This window comes from Sebastes fasciatus, chromosome 7, assembly GCF_043250625.1.
Source record: "Sebastes fasciatus isolate fSebFas1 chromosome 7, fSebFas1.pri, whole genome shotgun sequence".
In the NCBI taxonomy this organism is placed as follows: Eukaryota; Metazoa; Chordata; class Actinopteri; order Perciformes; family Sebastidae; genus Sebastes; species Sebastes fasciatus.
Window position 1 is genome coordinate 8,481,484 of NC_133801.1, and position 20,460 is coordinate 8,501,943.

The 20,460-nt window shown below is 40.4% G+C and overlaps 1 protein-coding gene across 5 annotated transcripts in view; it reads left to right on the forward strand.

Moving 5' to 3' along the window:
* Nucleotides 1-847: 847 nt before the first annotated feature.
* Nucleotides 848-20,460, forward strand: part of sik3 (SIK family kinase 3) — a 44,420-nt gene continuing 24,807 nt past the window's right edge. For 3 of the 5 annotated variants that reach the window (XM_074641392.1, XM_074641394.1, XM_074641396.1), the window contains exons 1-3: nt 848-1,262; nt 17,943-18,059; nt 19,831-19,894. In XM_074641392.1, the coding sequence (XP_074497493.1) occupies nt 939-1,262; nt 17,943-18,059; nt 19,831-19,894 (505 nt within the window). In that variant the 5' untranslated portion in view covers nt 848-938. The remainder of the gene's footprint in view (nt 1,263-17,942; nt 18,060-19,830; nt 19,895-20,460) is intronic. The other 2 variants (XM_074641393.1, XM_074641395.1) reach the window with 1 other exon arrangement.

The window sequence follows — 20,460 nt, forward strand, 5'->3', positions numbered from 1 at the left end:
TTTCAGCACACATATATAGTGATATTTACCTATCCAGTGAATCGGCGGTAGAAGTGGGATGAAGGTTTTGAAAACAGAACATATATGTATATATGTATACTAAAAATAGCATTTCATCCATTAGAAAATTCAGCTTATTCAGAAATATTCGGCTTTGCCTCATAATATGTATATATATACATATGTATATATATGTATATTAAAAATAGCATTTCATCCATTAGAAATATTCAGCTTATTCAGAAATATTCAGCTTTGCCTCATAATATATATATATGTATATATATATATACATATATATGTATATTAAAAATAGCATTTCATCCCTTAGAAATATTCAGCTTTTTGCCTCATAATATATATGTATATATATATAAATATATATATATACATATATATGTATATTAAAAATAGCATTTCATCCATTAGAAATATTCAGCTTTGCCTCATAATAGCAGGGTGTGCACGGTGGTCATGATTTGCATGGTAGAATCGCTTTAAGTGTGACCATCCCTTTATATATTCCTTTGTTTTCCTCAACTCGATGATTTGAATGTGTCATTGCAATATTAGAGCATTATATACACCTTTAAGAACCTCACGAACTCGTCTGATCACAGACAGTGCAGCAGTTTTTTGCAAAAAAGAAAACCACTGAATCATGGGGAACCAGGGTGATGATAATGCGCACTTCTTTTTCGTCGCCTTGGCAACCACAATACGTTTCAAGCGGTGATGATGAAGTCATTTGTTACGCTCGCCCGTCGCCATGGTTACAACCTAAAGAGGGCGCTGCGGAGGAAGCGTTTTTTCCACCACGTAAAGTGACGCAGACGGGGCGGTGGGCGTGCCAGTTGACGCGCTGCGCCGCGCTGCGCAAGCTTCTGCTGCTGCTGCTGCTTGTTGTTCCCGCAGAGAGAGAGAGAGGCTGAGAGAAGATGGCGGCCGTGTCAAGCGGAGGTGCTGCTGCTGCTGCTGGGTCCGCTGCGGCCGGGATTACGCACTCTTCTGCCGCACGACCGACCCACGCAGGAGGCATGGGCCCGCAGAACCGAGCCCAGCCGCCGCCACAGTCTGCTGGGATCAGTCGGACCAGCACGGCCACACACAACATCACTTCTTCTTCTTCTCCTTCTCCTTCTTCTTCTTCGGCCACCAGGCCCCCTCCAGCCCGAGTGGGCCACTACGAGATCGAGCGGACCATCGGCAAGGGGAATTTCGCGGTTGTTAAACTAGCCACGCACGTCATTACCAAAGCAAAGGTAAGACCAGGCATGTCGGAGCATTACAGGTGAACAATTACAAGCTGACATTGTTTTATTTCAAGCCCTTTTACGACCATTATAGTCGGTGGATGACGCTGAGGCCTTCAGGCTCTGGAGACTCTCAGCGGCCAGCAGCCTCGCTGTGGTGACACCACCGCCGCTGCTGCTACGATACGATCATACTGTATTTATCTGTTTATTTTGCACAATTTAAGACTATACAACGTAACAAAAAAATACATGAATAATATAAAGTGCAGGAAGAAGCAAAACACCTCACTGGGCTTATCTGAAGCCTCCACCTAGAGACAAGATTAATATAAAGAAATAATATGACTACATAATAGTGATAACAAACAATTAGAACAAGATATATATAATATATTTTTATTTATTTATTTTGCACAATTTAAGACTATACAACATAACAAAAAATAAATTAATAATATAAAGTGCAGGAAGAGGCAAAAAACCCACTGGGCTTATCTGAAGCCTCCACCTAGAGACATGATTAATATAAAGAAATAATATGACTACATAATAGTGATAACAAACAATTAGGACAAGATATATATATATATATATATATATATATAAAAAAATAGAGAGGTCATGTAAGTCCCCTCTACCATAGAAAAATGTTAGCAGACATCTAAAATAAAGCCCTAAACATCTATTTTTGATTTTTAAACGTTTTATTTACTCAGTTAACCGTTCTTTTATAATGTTTTTAAATTTGTATTTCTCAAAATTATGCTGCTTCAAAAGTCCCTACACTCAGCCAAGAATTGTTTGTTTATTTGTTTTGCACAATTTAAGACTATACAACATAACAACAAATAAATGAATAATATACAGTGCAGGAAGAGGCAAAAAAAAACACTGGGCTTATCTGAAGCCTCCACCTAGAGACAATTGTCAGACTATTTATTACGTAAAGGTCTTAATAGCTTTTTTTGTTTTTAACATTAGGTAAAATAGTGCTTTATTCTTTGAATTCATTAATAAAGTGCAGGAAAGTTGGCTTGGTTCCTGAGCATTTTTCTTATGAAACAACATTGTGAGTGGGAAAAAATAAATAAAAAACATAAAAACAGATACATGGACAACATGGGGAAAAGCAATTACAAAACAGCAATTAAATTACCCTTTAAGCGACTTTTGAAACTTTTGACAGATGAACAGTTTTTTGATCGATGTGAACAGCTACTCCATAATTTGGTTTCCCTAAATCTTATCGAAAATTGACCTCTACTACTGAGAAATTTACATACATTACATAGAGTACATTTAAACATTACAATCACAGAAGATGATATTCAGGGCCCTTCAATGTACATTTGATGTGGGATTAGGCTCCATATTTAGTTTTTAGGATTGACTGGTGTACAAAAGAGTGCTTCAGTCTAACCTTATTAAATCGTGGAACCCTTTATCTCCGATTTGATGGTAATAATTGATATTCACTGTTCAAAACGTTGTTGGGGGTCAGAGACGATGGTGTTTTAGCCAGCCTTAAGATGTTATTATGATAGGCTGATTCATATAATTTCTCTAGGGGTTGACCTACAATCTTTGAGCAGATTTTCATTTGGTGAAGCAGTTTTGACTTTAAAGTAGTGGATAAACTCTTGTACCATGCTGCTCGGTTGTTTGAGGGTGTCTGTTCAACACTGAGAGGCATCACCTCTTAACTACTTGATACAAACACACATAACATACATCTGATTTCACACATATTAGCTATTCATGTGTTTTTAAAGACCAATATAAAAGGCCTGAGGTTAATGTGAAGCAGAGGACGGAGGAGAAGGGTACTGACGAAGATGAGAAAGATGAAGACACTGTTAGTAACGTTAGCTAGCCTCGGCTAGATGCGGATATCTTTTATAAGACGATACGATACAACTTTATTGTCGGTTTGCACTGAAATTCATTTTGCATCCATGGGCAGGTCAGTTTGAGAAAAAGTACACATAAAATAGACATACTGTTACCATAGACATACAGACAAGTAGGACACATCAGACAAAAACACAAAACACATCACAGTTATTCATACATAACCCATTACAAAATGACCATCTGTCCTCTGGATTTACACGTCTTTAGCAGCACATTCATTATTATTTAGAAACACGTGCCAACAACACAAGGTTAAAAGTTTACCCTGCTGGCTGGATATCTTTTAAATAATAATAACAAACTTCCAAAGTTGATAGGCGTAGGTTGTCCAAGTATTATAACTCTTTGTGAAATTCAACGTAACTCAAAACTGTCTGAAGCAAACTATAGCAGACACAGACTGTAGCTTCTTTAATATTAGCTAGTCGTGTATTTTTAAAGACAGATAGAAAGGCCTGAGGTTAATGTGAGGCAGAGGACGGAGAGAAGGGTACTGACGAAGATGAGAAAGGAGACAAGCTTAGCTTACTAGCTAATTAGCTAGCTTTGGCTAGATGCGGATATCTGCCAACAACACAAGGTTAAAAGTTTCCTGCTGGCTGGATATCAATTCCAACTTTATTTCAGACACACAGGAGGGTCCATAGCAATAAAAGAAAAGAAAAACATACAAGATAAGACCACAGAAGTTCATCATTCAATTCATATGTATAGGCTATCTCGCCAGTGTTTTCTGAGCCTGGATGAGTACCGACTAGTGCAGCTCTTGCTCGGGCTGGTTAAAGCCTCTGATGCTGTTCTCTGACTCATCCAAATGACAAATAAAATTATACATCAAATGTCTTAAAAGTGCCTCACATGTAGGAAAACCAGAGGACACAAACAGTTGACTGGCATTATGCCATCTGGGAACCCAACAACAACCTCATTGCATCATTGTAAGCCACTATGAGCCTTTTAATTTAACAACAAACTTCCAAAGTTGATAGGCGGAGGTTGTCCAAGTATTATAACTCTTTGTGAAATTCAACCACTCAAAACTGTCTGAAGCCAACTAAAGCAGACACAGAGTGTAGCTTCTTTAATTTAAGCTAGTTTGACACTTTGGAAAGAGTCTTTATAATACAACCATATTGTGTAACTGATGACTAATTGGCCTTTTATAATGCTCATTATAACAGTCTCTTACTCTTGGATTTTATCTTCTGTCTCTGTCTGTGGATGTGTGAGATTTTGTTGTCTGCTCTGTTGACCTTTTTTTATTCTGCCTATGTCTGTAAAGCACTTTGGTCAGCTCATGTGGTTTTAAATGTGCTATAGAAATACATTTGACTTGACTTGACTAACTGAACTAATTCGTGGAAACTATTTCAGCTTTGTGCACTATTTTGTGTGGTATTTAGATGTCCCAGTTGATAGCTAAGATGACTTTTTATGATGACTTTTTATGATAACATTGACATTAGTGGTTTCAAAACTGCCACCAGTGTACATAAATGTTAATGCATAGAGTGGGCGTCATTGTCAGCCATGACACATAACATTTTACCCAGGCTTTTTAGCTAAAGGGTCTGTTTTATTGTAGGTAGGGGAAATTTTGGGGTCATCACAAGTGGAAGGGAAATATTCCAAGTAGGGTTTTTCTTTTTCTGCTGACCTAATTGAATCGGGTGCCTCAATGTTTCACACGGCTTTATTTGCCTGTGAGCAGTTTGTTGTCACTCCAGATATGTTGGCTATGTCTTCATGGCTGGCCAAAAACAAATAACTAATCAGAGAGCCCCCAGTTGGTGCATTTGACAACAGCTGCATCAGTAAGATTTCTGCTGAGAGATGCATTGATTTCCATCCAGACCATATGTGCAGTATGGTGACTAGGGGTGTAACGATCACTTTCCATGGTTTCGATAAGATTCAAGGATGATATTTGGCTTATCTAGAGCGATACGATTATATTCAATGACTTGAAATCGATAACAGTATCTTTTTTTTTGTTGCCAAAAATTCAATCAGTGTGACTGTGAAATAAATAGCTGGATACTGGACAGTGCAGGTCAGAAGTTTTTCTTCTAAGTGCAATATTTAACAAAAAATAAAATGAACTTCTATTCAAGTTAAATGAACAGTTGTTTAACCACCTGCTTCTGTTCTCATTTTCAATATAAATGGTATTTAACAACAAATGAAGTGCATGGCGTCTCAGTAGGTGCATGGAAAGATTGGTCGCTTTGCCGCTGTATTTTATCTGGCCTTTGTATATTTTGCGAACAGTGAGCGATTTATCAAGGACATCTCTTTGCAAAAGCCAAAATGTTTCCCTACGCTGGACCTCAAATGAAAAATCTCTCGTTCGTCTAACTCTTCCTCGCCGTCAGCCATGCTTTGTTTTGTTGTTGTCTTTCTGAGATTGGCGCTGCTGGCGCATGTCGATGACATCATACACAGGGAGAGTGAACCGGAGTAATGTTTAACAGTTCTTTGCTATTAAAAATGCTAAAAAATACATCCATATAACATTTGTCGTGCTTAAATACAAGGTGCCAATTCTTAGTATCGATGCAATAGATTATTTACCTTGCAAATCGATTTTAGATCGATATACGTCCCCTGTGAAGGACAACTATCGATGTAGTTGGATCGTAGGAATATAAATGGATACATCAATGTAGTAGATGAATCGTTACACCCGTAATGATGACACAAGAAGCCTTTCTCTGAAGATATGACCATTGTATGCACATCCCTTATAATGGATGCTTGGTTGAACAGTCACAACAAATAGCGGTAGCTGAAGCCTACTCTTACAGACAACTCCATCCATCTGCAACCGCTTATCCCGTTAGGGGTCGCGGGGGGGCTGGAGCCGATCCCAGCCGACATTGGGCGAAGGCGGGGTACACCCTGGACAGGTCGCCAGTCCATCACAGGGCTGACACATAGAGACAGACAACCATTCACACTCACATTCACACCGGGCAATTTAGAGTCAACAATTAACCTAACCTGCATGTCTTTGGACTGTGGGAGGAAACCGGAGTACCCGGAGAAAACCCACACTAACACGGGGCGAACATGCAAACTCCACACAGAAGGGCCCCAAGCCAGATTTGAACCTGCAACCCTCTAGCTGTGAGGCGCCAGTGCTAACCACTGCACTACCGTGCAGCCCCTTACAGACAACTCCTGCAATTTAATTTTTTTTCGCCTGATGAAGAGCCTTTAATTCTAATGGCACAACTAAAGGTGTGTCAAGGCGGCTGAGTGTGCAGCTTTACCTCTATGCCCTTGTTGACATACACACAGACTGGCAGACACGAGTCATTTGGGTGCTTTGCGCCACATAGCCCAGAGAACCTTCCATTTAGTGTCATGAGGCCAAAATAAACTCAGGTCAGTGAGTGCCTTGTAGTGTTTTTCAATGCTGCAGGAGACGTTTCTTGAAGGACTCTAAATGTGTTGATATGACTATAATGTAATTTCCAGACTAGTAGGTGTGGGAGCAGTGTGTTCAATCTGTTATGAGAGCAATACAAAGACAGTAGCAACGTTGGAGTGAGAGATTGATGAGCTGGTTATGAAGCTTTACTCCTTGTGTCTGTTTATGCTTGCCTGGATGTGTGTCTGGCTGTCTGACTGAGTGTGAGAGACAGGCAGAGGACAAAATGACAGGGGACCACGGACTGACAGAATGAAAGAGAGGCCTTGTTTGTCGTCTGTTGATGGCGGTCACAGACGAACCAGTCAGCTCATGATTTTCGCCAACCAGCACCGGGGTTTCGGCACCCCCAGTTGCTCATGAATATCTGAAGAATAGGAGTGTAGATTTACATGCCTGTGGACATCATGAATATGGATATGATGATCAGTCATCAGATGTGCTTTGGAGGCTTGTTTTATGGCCTAGGTTTTATAACGATCCAATGAGAAATGCTGACTAGTCAAAAATAGCCTAACAACTCTCTCAGTTGTTGGATGGAGCTGGATGATATCCTGCAGTGCAGTCACACAGAAGCCGACCTGGTTATTTATACTTGGTAGTTCAGAAGGGAAAGGGATGGTCCCTTTCTATGCCTCATTTGCTCTCTGTTGTTTTTATTAAACCTAAAACATTCAACAGGCATTTGTTTAAACTTTATTTCCCCCAATACGCACCACCATTTCGATTGTGTATTTTGCAAATTCTTGTGGAATGGAGGTTGTTGGTGTATACTTGCTAACACAAAGGCAGTCACACAACACAAACCTTCTATGGCAGACAGCAATAGTGTGGTGCACCTGGATGTTGTAATAGTGAAAGTTCATCTCCTCTAGACAAAAGCCAACTAGTGAAGTGGAAGTCAAAAAAGGAGTTTTGATACACTCACACAAACGCTATGCTAGCGGCAGTTGGGCCACACTTTGCTGCCGTCTTGATAAAGGTTGATATCAGTGTTCACTCTCTCCATAAACTTTATTGCTGGTCATGACCTTTCAACAAGGGACACAAGTTCTCTATTAGCTCTGAATTACACTATGAACTATAGACACATGTTTTCGGTGTAGCTCTAGATGATGGAGGTTACAGCCCCCAACAACCAATTGTGAATGGAACTGACTTGCCATTTGCCAGGTTTTTGACTTAAAACTATGCAATTTGACATCATTTTGGACCATTATTATTAGGGCTGCCCCCTCTTTTTGTATTAGTCGACTAATCGGTTGTTTTGGTTTTAGTCGACTAAGATTTCTTTATTCGATTAATAATTTTGTATGCTTTTTTTCATGCTGAATGACTTATTTCCAAAAAACTTATGAGCACATCTCTGGTAAACACAATTTAAAGTGGTGCTTTTGTGTGATTCTTTGTGGAGAAACTCAGTTCTGTCGATTAAATCAACTAATCAGTTAGTCGACAAAATCGTTCGCGTGTTAGTGACTAAGAATGACCACCAAACCATCATTGTTTTTGCTATTTTTGCTATTTTTGCTATATGTTTTTTCAATTATTGCAGCAGCACTATCAGCCAATTTGTTCTTTCCGATTTTCACTTTTGATTTTGCAAAAATGAGGTAGTAGTTTAGCTCAACTTACGGGAAGCTGTCATTTTTGTTGCCGCCAAGCAGTGTGTAAAATGTCAGCACATGAAAATTTTAAGATTATATTGATTGATGTCTACTGAGTTTCCAGCACAACTTCATGATAAAATGTCCTTGAAAACATGCTCACATTTTATGAAATATGTTGAAAGGTGATGTAGGACCTACACAGACCCTTGTAAAGAAATGTTCAGTGTATACACACACACGTTGCTTCTTGGGTGTCACACAAAGATAGCCAAGCTGTTGAAAGAATTAGTTTCCTGTTGACCGAGGTCGTGCAGCTGATCGCCCCACACCGCAATTTCATAGGCTATTAATCAGGCCTGTAGTCGCCTTGTGTTTCAATGCACTTTACTTGAGATGATATTTCACATCCTGGCCACATTCCATAACCGATGGCATACCCTCTCAAGGCCACTATCGGCCATTGAATGGAATTTATTAAGAGCAAAAATGTATTAAAGCAAAATGTATTGATTTAAGTCAATTAAATGTTTCATCAATAATCTGCCTCTGAAGATTTTAGAAATTGTTACTAGTCAGGTATAAAGAACCTATTTGGTCATGGCTGGCCTCTAGCTAAATGGTCAGTGCTAATATTCAGTGATGATGAGCTGCAACGATTAATCAACTAGATGTCGACTATTAAATTAATAGCCAACTAATTGATTAATCGGTTTGAGTAATTCAAATAAAAAAGCCAAAATTCTCTGATTCCAGCTTCTTAATTGTGAATATTTTCTGTGATTGGTTATTCCTCGTGTCATGACATGCGGTGTGTGCTGCAGCGTTTCAAAAGTTGAACTGTGTTCATATCGGGAAGCAGCCGTTGCGCCCTGAAAAATAAGCGCTTGAGAACGCTTGCGCATTGTGATGGCGTCGCACACGGATTGAGTGACTACACTGAAAACCACGGATTTGAGGGCGTAAAAAACGCGCCATGTCTATGACCCCTAATCTTAAGCAATAACCAGATATTTGGTGCCATTCTTCTGTCATATTAGACTAAATCAATAACATGATTATCAGGATGTTAATGTAATTGTCAGCCACAAATCATGCAGTTTTTTTGTTGTCAGTAATGTACCTGTATGCCAGCAACGTTTCATATTTGAGTGGATATTTTAACACAATCTTTTCCTTGCGAGTGTTTGTCATGTTTGATAAGCCCACTGAAAGCGCCATTGTATGTTTGCGTGTGTGCGTACTTGTGCGTAATAGCTCGACAATGGAGGTATGGCCAGTGCCCTTGTATGACCCGACTAGTAAGGATCAAGCAAAAACACACTTTAAAAACCCGTCTGTGTTGTTGTGCCCACAGCAAGGTGAGCGAGATCGGTAAAAGATGGCACTGTGCGGCATGTCCTGACCCGTCTGTCTGTCTGTGGGGAAGCCGCTCTTCTTTCCTCCTTTTTCCCGTCTTCCTCTCGTGCGTTTTTTAGGCAGGAGAAGGATGAGCAGGAGGAAGAGAGGGCAGGCAGGAAGGCAAGCGTTAGGTAACAGACCTAATGTTCTGTGTAACAATTTCACTCAGTCACGCTCACACACACAGCTCTCTAACATACAGCATCCCCTCTCTGTTTCTCAGAAACACACATACGCACACTCAAATGTGATTTCATTTGGGTGAATAATGTGACAAAGGCTGTGTTTCTGCTTGACTTATCTTCCTGCCCTGTAGTCATCTTCAGCTGCGTTCTCAGTCGTGTAAATGCGCAGCCAGAAAGAGAAGAACACAGCCCAGACTGTGTGTCTCTGTTACATGTGACATGAGGGAGGACAGTGTACGCGTCATCAGTATGATCCTGTTCCTCACCTCATGTTTTCTACGTTTTCTCGCAGTTTGTGTGCATGTGACCCCCCCCCCACCTCCTGTAACTGTGGCAGCACACACTGTGTCACTTAAAAATCACAACTCTGTGCCATCATCATCATCCACAGCGCTGCTTGTTGTCAGAGGCGACTGTGCGTTGCCAAGGCTCCTAGTTGGAGAAAGGTCGCTCCATTGAAGTCTTACTGGTTTCCATAGCAATGATGGAGGTTCCAGCCCCCAACCACCAATTGTAAATGGAACTGACTTGCCATTTGCCAGGTTTTTGACTTAAAACTATATAATCTGACATGATTTTGGACCATTATTATTAGGGCTGCCCCCGCTTAATCGATAAGTCGACTAATTGGTCGTTTTGGTTTTAGTCGACTAAGATTTCATTAGTCGATTAGTCATTTTTTATGCTTTTTTTCATGCTAAATGACTTAATTCCAAGAAAATCATGCGCACATCTCTGGTAAATACAAGATTTGGTACTTATGTTATTTTTTTATTTTTTTATTTTATTTTTTGGTGAAGAAACTCACTTTCACAGATCTGTCGATCTTAATCAATTAGTCGACAAAATCGTATGAGTGTCAGTTGACTCAGAATTTATTTGGTCGAGGACAGCCCTAATTATGATTACTGTAGATAACCCCACTAAAGCTTAAAGACAAAACTTGCTAGTTGAATAATTATTTTATTCTTTATTTACACATATCACAGCCTTCGTATGAATGCGTATTAGTTCTTCTGACAGTGGTGGTTCCCCTGTAAAATCACATTCTGTAACTCAAATGACCAGATTCAGAAAACTTTTAGATAACCTTTCATTATTATATTCATTCACGAATAAAACAAGTTATGACAAACAGTTCACTAATTATTTTACAAAAAGGAAGCATGTAGCAGGTAGCATGAAATAAAATGTCAGGTCTTCCTCAATTCCTACTTTAGGTGGTCAAGATTTCAGAATCCTGACTTTGATACCAATACAAAGGCATGTCTTTGTAGCATTTGAGGCTGCACAATTAGTCGTCGCAATATGGCCTATTGCAATTTTCAAATCGCAGGAGGCACAATATTTGCTATGTGCAAAATATGTGTCAAAATACCATTTTTTAAAAATTAGATATTGTCTTGCTGCAGAGATGTCCCGGCCCACACATCATATTCCAACAACCTAGAAAAATCACACCATAATCATTTTAATGTTTTTCAATGAAAATTAGAATAATGATGTAAAAATTATCATTCCCTCTAATATCGCAAATTATATCAGTAAAAAATTATCACAATTACATATTTTTTCAATCATTCAGACCTAGCAGAATTTCTTAAAGAAGAGTATGAATATTTACCAATCCTTATCTATGTTCATTGCTCTAAATGAACATAGATAAGTAAAGCCAGTGCCAGTGCCAAACTGGAACTGCTGGATTCTTCTTTGTAAGTCCCAATCAACAATCACTGTCGAGATGGAAATGTGCAGAGTCAACCAGGTTAGGGGGATGGTGTGTCATGCAGCTACTGCAGTTTTGGGGGTTTTATAATTCCAATACCTGCTTCTGCCCCGTAATTGTCATAGAAAAATTAAAAAATGTACATTTAAAAAATATACAGTGCTCGTAATCTATAATACCATATTGTATTTGTTGGTTTGCTTTGTCAATAAAATGGAAATTAAGTCCTGGTTGTCTGATGGCACAGTGTAAGTAGTTGGCAAATACTGGTTATGCTCAGGTCTTCACTCTTCCCTCACAATTTCCTCGCCATAAAGTGTGGGCTCTGCTATGCAAGAAGAGAAAAAAAAACCTGCAAATGGCAGATTAATGTGCGATGTCCAGTGTTTCCACACTGTAGTGTGTCCCCAGTCTTGTACTTTCAGCCTGACACACTCAACTGAGTCATTTCCACACATAAACTCTTCCAAGTGCACAACACACAGCCTCTCTCAAAAGCATTGTGCTGACTCATACTGCCTGTACGCTTTCATCTGTGTGTGTTGCACGCGCATAATACAGTCATAGTGCTGAGCTGCCGGAGCTTTGTCTTGTTTGTACGACACTGTGTGATGTCTTTGTGACTTTATACAAACACAGAAGCTGCAATTTTAGCGTCATAACAAGCAGTGTTCTAGTTAGCTATTGTAAAGACTAGGTTTACAGATGATCCTATGTTTTCAACCTGAACAGGTGTGTGTGTACGTACGTGTAAGTTGAACTCCTAACTCCATGCTGATATGGGTTAAGCCTGAGCATAACAGGTGTTGTAATCTGTGTCACCTGTTGATGAAGGTTAACCTCATACGTGTGTGTGTGTGAACACAGATGAGCATGCAAGATGCCCCGGCTTCTCACTGTAGACGTTACACCATAGACCCAATTCTCTGTGTAGGATTAGCCTCATTATAGCTGAGTCATGGATAGATGTTTTTAAAAAGAACATCGGAGATACCTAAAGAATGCTGAAAGGCTATGTGAACATCATGTATAAAATCTTATGTAACTTTTAATGCTGTATAAATGTTAGACCTTACAGCTTCTGTGTTCACATTTTTTAATTCTTTATATATTTTGCATAAATAGTATAAACGACCTAGGAAAAACAATGCACGCAACAAGAATCAGGGCGTCACAACACATATTTTTCACCAGAGAATATCGGGAGGAAAAAGACATCAACCAGAACTGTAATTTTTTCATCGTCAATTATTTTGTCAATGTCCTTTTTCTGATATTTTGATTTTAGTTTACATTGAGTTGGCGGTTTATTGGGCATATGTAGCTATACCTAATGTAGTTTAATAGAACAGCCCCTTGTGTAGTCGATACCGATACCAGTGAAATTCCATGATTCTCGGTACCCAATTTAATACCACGGTGAAAAACAAAAGTAAAACCATAAATCCCATGTACTTCAACAGACACTCCTTTATCACCGTTTGCATTCTGTGTTTTTTGAGGAAGTTAAACAGGTCATAATTCCCTCTCTATTATCTATTTTATATTGCTGTGAAAACATCTCCTTCAAACCACTGAATTTATTCAAGTTTCTCGCCAAAAACTACATTTTACAAGATTACATTGGACCACACCATGATAACGTTAGAATGTACCTTTGCCCAATACTCATTTTTACTGTATAGAACCTGAATGCATCATAATGTAGCAGTGGCACCTCCCGTGTTGAAATCTGCAGGACGAAAGCTAGTTAATGTTGGCAGCCGGTAAGCAGCACAGTTCTGCACAGAGCTAACAGCTAACGTTACTGAGCTGCCGTCTTGCCGATTTCAACACAGATTTGTTGTTCACAATGTTATGTAGCATTATCAGGGGAAAAACAGGGTGTGTCCCCTGGACATGTTGATAGTGAGTTTACGGCGTCCCAAACACATTTTCCATCGTCCCTGAGATGACGGGACACGGTTAGTCTCGAGCCCTGACGGTACCTGCGGTACTGTTGAATTGTATTGCATTATACAGAGAGGTGCTTTTAATAATTTGTCCATCCTGTTTATCAGTTGGGGTAGTCTAAATAAATATTAATTCAAAATAGAGACTTTGACGCTTTTTCTTTATGGCCTGTTTAACCAGTCAGTCAGAAATGTATTGGAACTTTGCTGTCATGTGAATTTGAACTGTACCGTAATACAGTTATTTTAGCAGATGTACTAACATTAGCTTAACATTCTCAAGAGTCATGGACTGTTATGTGCTTGAGAAATGGCCTACGTGCAGTCGTGATTTGAAAAAGCCACTCGGGACTTCACTATGTAAACAGTTTCTCGGAAATGAGCATCATGGCATCGGTCATGTCCTTATCTGAGTTGTAATAGTACACATTTAATAAGTCAGTGTGTTGTTTTCCCAAAACATCACCGTGCTGAAAATGCTGGTATTTTTTACACAGTGTTGGTGCTAACCAGTGAAAAAGAAATTTCCCTGTCACCAACACGTCTGCCTGAAGGCAGGTGTGTAGCTCGATTAAATTTTGTCCCACGATACATGTTGCTGTGGACAGTACTAAATGTGTTGTGGTAGTAACATGGTAGTGTGTTGATAGAGCACTGTCCACCTCGGCCAGCCAAGGCTTTCTTGTGTCCACCTACTGTATAGGTTTATACAGGAGGACATTTGCCCCCTCTTTGTGTGTTGCTGTGTCATTAGCTTGTGTATAAGCTCCTAACAAGCTCCCAGTAATCCCAGTCTTACTAACCTCTATACGGCAGGTGCATTGTTGTTGTTGTTGTATACTTGTGTTAACGCTGGCAATCACCTGAAACCTTGTGATATGTGTAAAGATCCATCCAATGAAAAATGTTTAGAGCTATAGGCCAAATACTGCAATTTGCATGTATTTTATGTTGTATTAGCAGATTTCAGGTTTCTCGGAGTGTACAGTGTGTATTGGAAGTGTGCCACTTCAAATAAAGAGTGCTACCGCTAATGTCAAAAGCAATTGTTAGATTCTTCTCAAATATAATAAGGAAAATGCACAGAGGCGCTACATGACACAGCAAAGGCCACATATTTAATGAGTGGCTCAATTGTTCAAACTCTCATCTAGTGGCTATGTCGATAATGAGACAAGACGTATCAGGATCTGCCCGATTCAGCTCAGCAGATGACAATAATTGATTGATCACATTGTACGTTTGCATGGCAGTAATTAATCAGAACAGCGTGTTGCAATGTCAGGAAAGAAGGAGTTAATGTTTTCAGTTTTTACAAGTTGAGTGGAGTAGAGGCAAATTGTCCAATCTGTCCAAATCAGGTGTGGATGTGTGAGGAAAAAGACATGCCGCGCTTAGACAGCTGACGGTTGGAAGCTAGAGTTAGCCGAGTCGAAACTGCAGTAATTTGGGGAAAAAAAGAGCAAGAAAATAAAAATGCGCCCTGTTTTCTTCAGATGTAGTCTGTCGTGACACCGCCAGCAAATATGCAAACCTTAAAGGAAGCATTAGTGGATTGTTGTTCACCATTTTGATTTCCCATTACATTCCTGAATGTTTTGTTTAAGATGGATATTATATTTTAAACGGTTGATTTGTTGCAATCAGCTGCTGTTATTTGTTCGTGTACTGTGACGCTAGAATCGGTATGCGCGCTGTGTAATGTACAGTAAATGGTCCAGACTCCTCCGCGGGGCACCAGCTGCTCTGGGATGGTGCTGTGTTGAGGTCACTGTCTTGTGATCGGAGGGGCTATGTGACACTTCATCTCTTAGCAGCCGGCCTCTCATGAGTGTGTGTGTGTGTGTGTGTGTGTGTGTGTGTGTGTGTGTGTGTGTGTGTGTGTGTGTGTGTGTGTGTGTGTGTGTGTGTGTGTACAACCAGATCTTTTGATGGAAAATTCCAGAGTCATGGAAGCTAGTGCAAAGCACACTGAACACCCCGAGGCTGCTGAAGCACAAGCTCTCAGTCACAACATATTTACTAAAGCTAAAGCTGGAAACCCAACCTTTGAGAGGTACACTGGTCACATGGTTGTTTGCAGAGTACGGCTTACCCCTTAGCATCACCACTCGTCTCGCTAGGTTTATGCTTGTTAGCATGACAAAGTTGTCAGTTCTTAAGAGGGATGCAAATCTTAAACAATGTCCTTTTGATAGAAACACAGCAGTTGAGTGACCAATATTTAAGACTTGAAATGTTTTCAACCCCACAGTGACGTCTATCTCGTCATCTAGCCATTGAACAATCTCCCTGCCACAAGGTTCCACTAAGCTTCTGTACAATTGTGGTTGTAGCTCTTTTCCCCCATTTTCAGAAGGACTCGCTGTCCTTAAAATGAGCATGTGTCGTCAAGATGTTGCCATACGTCTGAGTGTGGACGTGTGTGTGTGTGATCCAGATATCCTGTTGTTACCCTCCAGAAGATGCAGAGGGGAACGATTACATCAACAAAACTGGATGACTGCCAATGCCAAGAATAGATTTCTAGAGCTTAAAATACCACATAGACACGCTTTCCAAACAGACACATACATGGCAAGAGTTGTTTAAATAATACTTAATTTATCTCTGGTTTTGCTGACTTGTGTTTTTAAGATTTTAAGCAGCACTTTGCCAATACAAAAAACATACAAGTGTAATTGCATTAGGTGGGCTATACGCTTCTTTAAAGGGCGGGTCCATCTGCGTTCTGTTTCGTTCTTTTCAAATGGAAACGCCCACTCAGCAGTGAATAACGTTACGTCGGTAATCATTAAGGTTATGAATAATGTGAACGCTAGCACTAGCTCAGTCAAACTTATCTATGCTAAGTTTGGAAATAACTGAAATGGTTAGTTTGGATTTTTTGAAGTTGTATGTATACTCCCGCATTCTGCGAGGTAAAATTACTGCTTTTGTGAATGGAGTCTGGTGGCTTTGAAGAGAGTGGCTTCAGTTCGGAAAGGGCTGTTTGACGGCGGGGTAAAGCGACTGTGATGGGAGCAGCAGAAAAATATATTTTACCCACCTATAAAAATCTACAGTATATAATTTTAAGTGTATGCACTGCTTTACCTCGCCATTAGACAGCCCTTTGCAACGGGGTACTGAAGCCGTTATATTGCTGCCTTCAAAGCTACCAGACCAGACTCCATTAACACTAACTGTCATTTTACCTCGTAGAACACAGGAGTCGCTGTTCTACCGCTGCATCGATCTGTTAGTTTGTGTTATTGTGTGAAAAACAAAATAATGGACACTCCACTATTTTAAGTATAAAGAAACCTACAGGATGCATCACTATATTTTTAAATTAAGAGCTCATCCACAAAAAAATTCCTATTTGAACAATCAAATAAAGTTTGGAAAACACAGTAGGGAAGACTACCAATACACGTTTCCACAATTGTCCAATGCCCTTGAAGGGAAGCTACACACTGATCTGGATTAATGCCACTGTTAGATGTCCTCTCCCAGGAGCCCTCTCTTCGCTCTCCCTCACTTCCCCTTCCTGTCTGCAACAGGAAGTCACCCTTGTCGGGCTTCAGATGGCCTTCTTCACGTCTGTTATCAGGAAAGGGAGAGCTCAGGATGGCACTGAATTTAACGGATGAAGTGCTGTCTGTGTGTGTGTGTGTGTGTTAATGCAGGACGCATGCTTTTCATTTTTTCACACGCACTCGGACTGTACTCGCTCATCTATTTTTCCAAGAAGCTGTGTTTTGGGGAAGCCCCATCAGCTTCGCTTGATTAAGTCATTAAAGTCATCTGCCCATTCCTAAGTGGCAGCGCAAAGCTCCTGCCACACACCATCACCGTCCACGCTGCCGGAGCTATTGTCAAAGGCTCAGCCGTTATGCAAGAGTCGTGCTCGCAGTCGAAGGTCACGGCTCAGGTCAGGTTACCCAAACAAACTGGTAGCCAGGGAAAGCATTGTGTTTGACAACACGCAGTTTGGCTATTTATCATCTTGAGATATCTCCTCATAGCATCTTGTGTTTTTAACTCAGTCGGTGGCAGATACTTATTTGTGTTTATATGTGTTTGTTAATGGATTAGCGGTGCCAGGTCATGTTAAATTGACTCTGTGTGACTCACACCCTCCCCTGGCGCTTTGCTCTTCTATAATTATTGTGTCATCATAGCAAAATTGCAAGGGCACTGGGACCGTGCTCTGGGATTGTTGCCTGCAATTTAAGTGTCAGCTAAATACCATTAATGTGAATGTATTGTCTGTATTTTGAACATTCAAGAGCTGGTAAACAAAAGCATCATTTAAGATAAATTCTTTCTTGTTTTGTCTCCTCTGTTTCTGTCTTTTTCTGTCTTCCATACTTCCTCCTTCCCTCACTGTTTCCTCCTCAATCTCGCCCTCTCTCTTCACCCCCTCTCATCCTTCATCCTTATCTCTCCCTCTATCCCTTTGTTGTCTCTCTGTCTCCAGGTGGCTATAAAAATAGTGGATAAGACCCAGCTGGACGAAGAGAACCTGAAAAAGATTTTCAGAGAGGTGCAAATCATGAAGTTGCTGAAGCACCCCCACATCATCCGCCTCTACCAGGTATACACATTCGCACTCACCCACCGACAGATAACACACTCTGCTCACATCTTATACCTGAGACCCATGGACCAATAGGGAAGGGACAAATAGAAGATGTTTTGGTTTAGAAGGATCTGATGTTACCTGCCATGTATTTAGGGGTTAACTGTACCAAGATGTTAAATTGCAGGGATATGGTTGGTAGTATTAATTTATAAAATGTAAGTGGTAAAAAAATGCTGTTTCTATTAGGGGTGGGAATCACCAGAGGCTCCACAGTACCATGTTATCACGATACTTAATGCCTGGTTCAGATTACACACGCACATGATGTCATCAGGGAGGAAGCTTGATGCTAATGGCAGTACCGGGTCGCTGAAGTGCCTCTGCTCTTTCACGCCATTTTTTTTTTTTTTCTCTCTGTCGTGTGGTAGTCCCTTGAGGAAACATTGAAAAGGCTGGGGTGTTGTTGCCATAATTCCACAAATCTTTCCTCCATTTCAGAAATTCCACCTCGCAGCACCAACATCTTTTCTCTTTCGCTTCGCTATTGTTTACAGCAGTGCATACCTGCAAGTCACAGCTGTGAAAAAAAAATCAAACATGCTAGACTTTCTGTCGGGACGCAGCGTCGTTTGATGTCTACTGTGACACACTAGGCTAGATAAAACGATCGATTGACGCGCACGACACTCGTTGTCATTCCTGATCTGAGCCGACACCCTACGGCGGCCGCATTGGGCTATAATCGGGCTAATATCGCGTAGTTTGAACCATCCATTAGTCACGATACAATCTTAATGCGATTTTAAACATTTTGCGATATGCTGAGTATTGCAATAAGATATATTGCGATTTATTACCTTTTTTCAACAGAAAATTATGCAGTTTGTCAACATCTGTTTTATCTAACAAGATGCAGTTTTCACTCTGTTCATCTCAGAGTTTTCATTCACATATCTTGAGGTCAGAGGTCAAGGGACCCCTTTGAAAATGGCCATGCCAGTTTTTCCTCGCCACATTTAACGCAACTTTACAGCATTATTTAGCGTTCTTCCCGACAAGCTAACATGACATGGTTGGTCATGATACCACACCAATCGATTCCTTAGGTTTTTCTAGTTTCATATGATACCAGTATCTTCACTTTAGCTTTAATGACTGAGCTCGCTACAGCCTCTGAAAGACAGAATAGCGGCCGGCGGATTTTTAAGAGGTTAATAATTTATATAATAAAAGACCGATACTTGACGTATGTGTATTGAAACAATATTGCCACACACAATATCGTGATACTATACTGTATTGATTATTTTCCCCCACCCCTAGATTCTATTTTTATCCAGGGAAAGTTGACAGTTCTTTTTCACATTCATGGTTATACATCTGGGGGGCTGCCCAGTACAACCACAGTCTTTTGCCTAAGAACTTAGCTCTGGCGAGACTCAGTGGTAGAAGTAGAGAAAAGAGAGAGTCACCCAAACTTCTCCAGCTGTATGGGGATTGTAACACCCAACCAACCGGTTTCAAGCCAACTTTTACAGCATCTTGTCTAAAACGGCCTCCCGGCAGTTAATCTAATCTCTTTGCCGCAACAAGTAATGTTGAAAACTTCACACATGCATACATTGAACACTACACTGAGTAAATGCCAGGTTTTGTTCTATTTAAATCTTCCTGCCAAACACTGCTTACTCATTCTGTTGTGTAACGGGTGAACCGCCCATCACTAGATGTCGGCCTGTCAGAGGGTCTGTAGGTCCTGATTGTTATGTGTTTATGTCTTTAGGTGATGGAGACGGAGCGGATAATCTATCTGGTAACAGAGTACGCTAGCGGCGGAGAGATATTCGGTAAGGGAGTTACCCACTATTACCTTGAAGTAAAGTGTCTTCCTCATCCCCTCTTCCTCTGCTTTACAGTTTGTGTTTATGTTTAATTTTCAACCAAGACTGGGACCAGTTGCTCAAAGCACCTCAAGTTAAGATTTTCCTTAAGTCTTCTCCTTAAGGTTTCCTTAACATGTTCACTTAAGTATATATGTTTTTTTTCTTTATCTTGCCCTTATACTTAAGGAATTCCTTAAACTGTTGCACAAAAGACCTTAGCTCTTTCTCTTAGTTGCAACATGGCAGAGTTTGTAGCAATGAATGAAGAAAACGAACGCATCCCGAGAACCCCATGGATACGCTTAACAATGAGCAATTGATTTTACACTATAGATTTGACTGGAAGCTTCATTGCTCACAGTGCCCGGCTGTACGTAATGCGTGAAGACATTTGCCTCAAAATGCCGCCATTTAGGGCAAGAGCCGGCCCGAAAAAGCCTTAACGTGTTTCCTTAACTAAGGAAACCTTTTATACACCCTTAAGTAAGTTCCTCAGCTAAGGAGAGCGTCAGCTTTCAGTATCATACTTA